This window comes from Microcaecilia unicolor, chromosome 3, assembly GCF_901765095.1.
Source record: "Microcaecilia unicolor chromosome 3, aMicUni1.1, whole genome shotgun sequence".
Classification (NCBI taxonomy): domain Eukaryota; kingdom Metazoa; phylum Chordata; class Amphibia; order Gymnophiona; family Siphonopidae; genus Microcaecilia; species Microcaecilia unicolor.
The window spans coordinates 171,897,931-171,905,776 of NC_044033.1; the positions used below are offsets into that span (position 1 = coordinate 171,897,931).

Sequence of the window (7,846 nt, forward strand, 5' to 3'; positions counted from 1 at the left end):
CTGCCCCCTTATCTTCCTATGTCTGACTGCTCCTCCCTCGGTCTGTCATCTCCTGCTCCTGTGTGCCGAGACCCGGATGATTGCATTAACACGATAACCAACCCGAGTTACCACATTAATACAATCATCCATGTCATGGCACACAGGCGCAGAAGAAAGACAGACCCAGAAGCAGGCAAGCAGGAAGAAGCTCGCCAGCGCCGGGCCCCTCCCTTGAAGGCCGGGCCTGGGGAATTTTGCCCCACTCCCCTTGCTGCCCTGAGTTAAGCATGAGAACTCACTCTAGCTCAAAGCCTGGCCTAAGTGTTCACTCCTAAATTATAGGCGCATATATAACAGCTTATGATAGTATTGCATAAAGGAAAGAAGGTGTCTACGGATGCACCATCCCCCTAATTCTATAAAAGTCACCAAAAATCGCAAATGCAAATATGGGCGCGCGCCAAATTTGCACATACAATTTAGTTGAATAGCAAGCTAATTAGCGTCAATAATTTGCTTTTTAACAAGCGATTATCGGCACTAATTAGATTTAATTGGCACGTAAGCCTGTAAATTTAGACACGACATTCAAGCCTAAAATTTACACATGATCTGAAAAAGGGGGCATGGAAATGGAGAGGTCTTGGGCGTAATGGGGCATTCCTAAAATTAATGCATATTGTTATAGATTAGCAGGGATACGCTTCTAATGTAGGCGCATAAGTTTGTACCATGTTTGTTGGTGCAAATGACTGCACCAAAAGATAGGCGCAATTCCCAGGCGTAAGCACTATTCTATAAACCGTACCTAACTGTTAAGCACGGCTTATAGAATAACGCTTTTTTCAGTGCCATATATAGAATCTAGCCATATATGGGCACACACATAGAATTAGCCCTATATATTCTATTCACTGTATTAGTACTTCTGATGTTTTTTAGCTCTACTGAATATTCATAAGAACATAGGAGTATCCATACTGGGTCAGACCAATGGTCCATCTAGCCCAGTATCCTGTTTTCCAAACAGTGGTCAATCCAGGTCACAAGTACCTGGCAGAAACCCAAATCGTGGCAACACTCCATACTATAAATCCCAGGGCAAGCAGTTGCTTCCCATGTCTTTCTCAATAGCAGACTATGGCCTTTTCCTCCAGGAATTTGTCCAAACCTTTATTAAACCAGATACACTAACCGCTGTTACCACATCGTCCGGTGAAGAGTTCCAGAGCTTAATTATTCGTTGAGTGAAAAAATATTTCCTCCTATTTGTTTTAAAACTATTTCCATGTAACTTTCTCAAGTGTCCCCTAGTCTTTGTACTTTTAGAACAAGTAAAAAATGAATTCACTTCTACTCGTTCTACACCACGCAGGATTTTGTAGACTTCAATCATATCTTCCCTCATCCATCTCTTTTCCAAGCTGAAGAGCCCTAACCTCTTTAGCCTTTCCTCATACGAGAGGAGTTCCATCCCTTTATCATCTTGGTCGCTCTTCTTTGAAACTTTTCTAATTCTGCTTTATCTTTTTTGAGATACGGCGACCAGAACTGAACGCAATACTTGATTTGCATGCACTACCTCCATTATGTGCAAATCTCTTCTTGCATATTCATTGTGGATATCCTGAAAACCTGACTGGCAAGGGGTACTCCAGGACTGGACTTGGGAAACACTGTGCTATGATACTGTTCTATAAAGCATCTGGACTCCCAGAATCCATTTTAGAATAGAGAATAAGCCGGCATTTGCGCAGCGACATTTAGGCGCTATCACTTGCGCCATGTAAAAGGCTGGTGTAAATATTATCACTTATGCACACAACACACATGCATACGTGTATGACCTGCCTGTGCCCCACCCACATATAGCCCCCTTGCAGTTATGCACTAGTAGCATTTTTAGCTCGTGATAGAAATCAGCTGGCGGTAAACGCTGAGATGCCTGTTATATTCCTATGGGTGTCTCAGCGTTTACCGCCAAGTGATTTCTACCACAAGCTAAAAACAAATACTGCAACACGTTAGTAAAATGACCTCCTAAAACACTTAGGTGCTAGCTGCCATTTACCCTGTTTTGGTGCTTCAATTTTGGCGACTACTTGTGGCACACTATATAGAATTAGGGAGAAAGTGACTTTCCCAAGGTCTCAAGCAGTAGCGTAGCTTCAGGTGGGCTGTGGCCCACCCAATTTGCACCCAGGCCCACCCAATTTGCACCCAGGCCCACCCAAAATTGTGGCTCTCTTGATGTGTGGCTGGTGGGAATCCTCAAACCCCACCAGCTAAAGATTTCCTCCTTGTTAGGCAGCCAGTGCTCTGCCACACTCCAGCCCCTCTGCACGTGCTCAGTTTTCACCAGGCGGAAGCACTGAGCATGTACGGAGTACTGGCAGCGGCGTCTTGCTTCTGCTGTTTGGAAGAGCACTGGCTGCCCAAGGAGGAGGAAATCTTCAGCTGGTGCAGTTTAGGAATCCCCACCAGCTCGGGTATTTAATATTTTGTGTTTGAGGGTAGGGGGAGAGCAGAGTTGAGGGGGGCCAGGAGGGGCTGAATTCCGTGCCCATCCATTTTCGGCTCAGGCCTACCCAAGATTGGCTGTCTGGCTACACCCCTGGTCTCAAGGAGTGTCAGTGGCTGCAGCCGTTCCATATTGCATTTTAGAGCCCTCCTGAGTCCATTTTTCCATGCCCATAACATAATCCTATTTTGCCATATCAATGTGATGCACACAAACTGAGCTGCAAAGCAGCAAGGATATCTGATCAAACAGGGTATCTAGATGCAGTGGCGTAGGATGGGGGGGCGGTCCGCCCCGGGTGCACGCTGCTGGGGGGGTGTCGGCTCCGCTGGTTCCCTGCTCCCTCTGCCCCGGAACAGGTTACTTCCTGTTCCGGGGCAGAGAGAGCAAGGAACCAGCGGAGCTGACGCAGCTCCCAGCGATGTGCACTCGGGGGCGGATCGGCCCTCTCGCCCACCCCTCGCTTCCTAATTCATGTAAGAATGCGCTCCGGAGGGGGGAGGGTGCGTGCTGAGGGGGGGCGCCGTGCTGCACCCAGGGGGGTGCGCAGCGGCGACCTGCCCCGGGTGTCAGCCGCCCTCGCTACGGCACTGTCTAGATAGAAAATTCCCATGTGCTGCCAGCAGTCAGACCTAGACAGAGCTCATCTCTGCTCCATGCACCATCATGTATCAACAGCAAAGTACATTTTCAGCAGTTTGGAAGCCCAAGTGGTATTTCAGACAGTGAGCATTTCATGAAGGTGGAGAACAGAGAAGACCAAGGGACTGGAAACAAAAATACTGGGAGCAAATAAAGACTTCCGTGGCAGGCCATTTAGTCTCAGTCCATTACCCCTTCTGGGCACACCTGATTTCCAGTGCTATCTCTTCTTTCCCTGTAGCTCAAAGTCTGAGGGGATATGTTAGAGAGGACAGGACCCCTCTCTTGGTCCTGCTACTTCCATGCAGGAAGCAGAGATCAATTTCTGGGGCCACCACAGGTGTGATGGCTTCAATGGCAAGTCCCAGTCACCACCCCTGGATATCCTAAGGCAATGGAGTAGTGGCTAGCCCAAGGCCACAAGGAGCTGCTATGGGATTTGAACCTGGGCCCTCTGGTTCTCAGCCCACTGCTCTTACCACTAGGATACTCTTTCACTCTTACTAGCACCTGCTACCTGGATAAATACCACTGAGATTGCTTTGGTGCGATCCGGATAGTGCCGGGGTGGTTCAGGGCTGGGGTCAGGGCAGAGACACAAGCTATCCAGATAGTGCCAGCAACTCACCACTCTATCCGGATATTCAGCTGCATCCACAGTCTGGATACTGCCACTGGCTATTTGAAATTTTTTGCCCATGGCAGCTGGCATTTAAAAACAAAAAGGCTAACCACCATGGGCTCAATATCAGGGGGGGGGGGGGGGGGAGGGTTTGTGTTTTGTCCCATGCCTTCTCAAATTCCAGTATTATTTCTGTTCTCCATTGCAAAGATGTTCTATGCATTCTCCACCTTTCTCTGGAGATGTTTTTCATGCAATAATTCACCTTGTTTCAGGACTTCTCTCTTGAACAAATGAACATTATTTATCTATTTGAAGTATTTGAATGTCTGTAACTTAGCCTTAAACTATTCACTCTGCTATTTACATTATGTCTTTAAGATATTATTTTAGAGGCCTTGTTCTGGACTGCTCGTGCTTATCATATAGTGCAGAGGTCAATACTTATTTATTGGAAGATGGGTTTACATTTTGCTGAAAAATCTTTAATCTGACAAAAAGCTAGAGGAAGAAAACCCCGTCTCTCTCCTCCAAGACGCTCCCATCAATATCATCAGTAATTGTCTCACTGATGACTATTAATTGGCTTCTAAAATAGTGATAGAAAATCATGATTGACTGCCAAGGCAACTGCATACTGTCTAAAGACTCTTCCCAAAAGCCCATCTCATCAGCAACACCGAGTGGAAGAGTTCGCCCAGCAACTTCCTACCATAGTCTCTAAGCAGTGGAGGAGCTCTTTCAGTAACTACTCATAGTCTCTAACCATAGCACTTCTCTGATCTCTAACCAATAGAAGAACTTTCCCAGCTGGTCTCTTCTGCAGTCTCTAACCAACGAAAGAACTATCCTAATGACTCCCTTCTATGGTCTCCAACCAATGGAAAAATTGTTCTGCTGCCTCCAATAGAAGAGCTTTCCCAGTTGGCCTTTTCTGCAGTCTCTAACCCAGTGGTTCCCAAACCTGGTCCTGGAGGCACCCCAGCCAGTCAGGTTCTCAGGATATCCATGATGAATATTCATGAGAGAGATTTGCATGCACTGCCTCCACCTTATACAAATCTATCTCATGAATATTCATTGTGAATATCCTGAAACCCTGACTGGCTGGGGTGCCTCCAGGATCAGGTTTGGGAACCACTGCTCTAACCAATAGAAAAACTGTCCTGCTGCCTCCCTTGTATTGTCTCTAACCAATAGAAGAGCTTTCTCAGCTGGCCTCTTCTTCAGTCCCTAACCAATGGAAAAACTGTCCTAGTGACACCCTTCCATGGTCTCTAAGTAATAGAAAAACTGTCCTGCTGCCTCACTTCCATGGTCTCTAACCAATAGAAGGGCTTTCCCAGCTGGCCTCTTCTGCAGTCTCTAACCAATGGAAAAACTATCCTGGTGCCTCTCTTGCATGATCTTTAACTAGAGGCAGAGTTCCCCCAGTGATTGTCTTCCTTGGTCTAACTAGTTGACAAGTTCTCCCACTTCATTCCCTCTCTGTAAATTCCTTTCCCCTACACCTTTTGAAAGTGGTGCTTTTCCTCTTACTGATATGATGCACATGCATGAATAGGCCACTGTTGGAAACAGGATACTGGGCTTGATGGATCTTTGGTCTGTCCCAGTATGGAACCTCATGTTCTTATGTAATATGCATGATGATGATGACCCGTACGTTGGTTGGAAGCATTCCTGCTACATCATATCTGCCACTCTATTATGACTTCTTATCCCACCTAGCTATTCAAATTACAGGAAGTCACAACCAAATGTGTCAAGCCCCTCTCATTAACCTGCTCACTTTGAACTTACATATCCAGGAGTGGTTCTTGCTACACATGCTCAGGGCAGACAAAGGCCTTGGCACAGCCAACTTTCACAGCAAGAGCCTCAGCGCCAGCCCCTTGTACACATGTGGAAAGACACAGACTATGTCAAACATTAGAGAGGAGTGTGCCCTAGATTAATCAGTTTAAACTTAGCTAACAAGGAGGCCACTGTGTGGCTTCCTGGATTTGCATTTATTAGATAAATAAGTCTTGTAAAAGTGACTCCAGACCTATGCTTTCATGAGATATTGCTATGATCTTCTTCAGTGATCATTATAGCATTGCAGACCATTTTGTAGACTTCAAAAGAGAGTGGTCTAGCATTTGGAAATAGATAGATAGATAGATAGATAGATAGATAGATAGATAGATAGATAGATAGATAGATAGATAGATAGATAGATAGATAGATAAGCAAGCAAGCCTCTGATTCTACTGGTCCTATACCTATAAAGTATTATCCATCTGTTTAATTCAGCTATGAACTCAACAGCCAATTCTCTCATTGTCTCCCCTACCAAGAAGGAAAGCCATGACATAGACCATTTCTGGTTGAGGAGTAGCCAAACACAAAATTTATGCACATTATTGATCTGCTACATGTCCTCTCCCTCCCCTAGCTGCAATTATGGATAGCAACAACTAGAAATATCCCTGGTGATTTGTGCTATATAAGGGTCCCATCCAGACATCCATGTGATGTTACATGAACAACAGTGTATTCTGGCTCGAATCGGTCCTCAAACAACTCATGCGGCCATTCTAACTCCATATATGAATACCTTGCAGTGAGTGAATCTGGCACGAGATCTCAAAAGTACTGAAATCAAAGCAAGGCCCAATCTGTTTCCTTTGCAATATGGATACCACATGCCAATCCCTAAACATATAAGGACACCTCAGTCATCCCGTGTTCTCTGAAACCATTCTGATACCCAGCTCATCTCAACATAGGTTTATTGTACTGTGGAAATACCACATGCAAACCTATGTCCACTGCAAGATAATGTCATGTCTATATTTTATGTATCCACTATAAAATATTTGTAAAGGATCAGTCTTATTGTGTGTGTACTAAATATTGATGTAATGTATCCATTTTGCTATGAACATGGAACCTTAGCCTTCACATACATGTACTATGTGTATCTAGCCATCTAGAGCTCACATATAGCCCAAACCACAGACAATGGATTTATGAGACAACACACAGCATAATATGTTTATCTAATCTTAGCATAAACATGTACACACACACACACACACACACATACACCATGCTGCTGTCACCTGTCCCATGCCATGAGTTTGTGTAACAGAGCGATAGCAGCTTGGGCTGGGCCCGCCTCACCTGCTCAGGTCCCTGGAAGCAGATCCGGCACTGCGGGGTCCTCATGCCACTGTCCAAGCTGCTGCCTAGGGACACAGCATCCAAGGCGGCCCCGAGCCGGCCCTCCCTCTCCTCCTCCTGCAGGGCCAGGCTGCGGGGCCGCGGCTCAGCTCCATAATATTCCTCCTCATCGTCCCGGCCAGAGCAGTGCGCGAAGGGGGGCCAGCCGCAGCCCACCGCCGACGAGGCAGCCTCGGGGCGTCCCCCGGAGCCCGAGCGCATCAACACCAGAACCTTCAGCTCGTTGAAAAACATCCGGATCCGGTACTTGAACATCATTTACCAACAGCCGGCAGGACAAAGGGGACGAGAAGCCAACTAAGGGGAAGCAGAGGAAAGAGGGGATGCGCCGAGCCCCCCCAGACCCTGAAACAGTGCGGGCATGATCCGGGCGAGCCAAGGGGTGCAGAAGGGCCAGGGCCAGAAAAGCGAGCCTTCTGGGGTTGAGATCGAGTTAACCAGTCAACAGAAGGAGAAATGTAATAGTTTCCTGGGGTTATTCCAAAAATAAGCAACCGGGGCACATTTGGGGAGGAGAAAAGGAGAAAAAAGAGGCAGCATTAGAGTGTTTTTGTTATTGTTTCTTTTTTTGGGTGGGGTGGAAAGGCTGGATTTATTTTTAAATCAAAGCAGGGGAGGAATTGTTGTTGCAATGAGGTTAATAATTAAAAGCTGTGCAACAAAAAATATTAAAAGTAGGGGACAGGGAGAAAGGTGTACGGAGGGAGGAATACAGGGTTGCTTGAGTAGAGGGGGAGGGGAGGAGGGAAAGGGTTAAAGAGCAAACGACTAGCAGTGAATGGAGGCGGCTGGGGGAGGGCAGCCTGAGGGAATGGGGGCAGCTGATCCTTCCCCATATTCTTGATTCA

At 46.5% G+C, this 7,846-nt stretch overlaps 1 protein-coding gene across 1 annotated transcript in view; it reads right to left on the reverse strand.

The window, feature by feature from the left end:
• MARCHF9 (membrane associated ring-CH-type finger 9) overlaps window positions 1-7,256 on the reverse strand; it is a 168,293-nt gene extending 161,037 nt beyond the window's left edge. Inside the window, exon 1 of the mRNA XM_030195219.1 lies at window positions 6,939-7,256. Within this exon, the coding sequence (XP_030051079.1) occupies window positions 6,939-7,256 (318 nt within the window). The remainder of the gene's footprint in view (window positions 1-6,938) is intronic.
• Window positions 7,257-7,846: the final 590 nt, after the last annotated feature.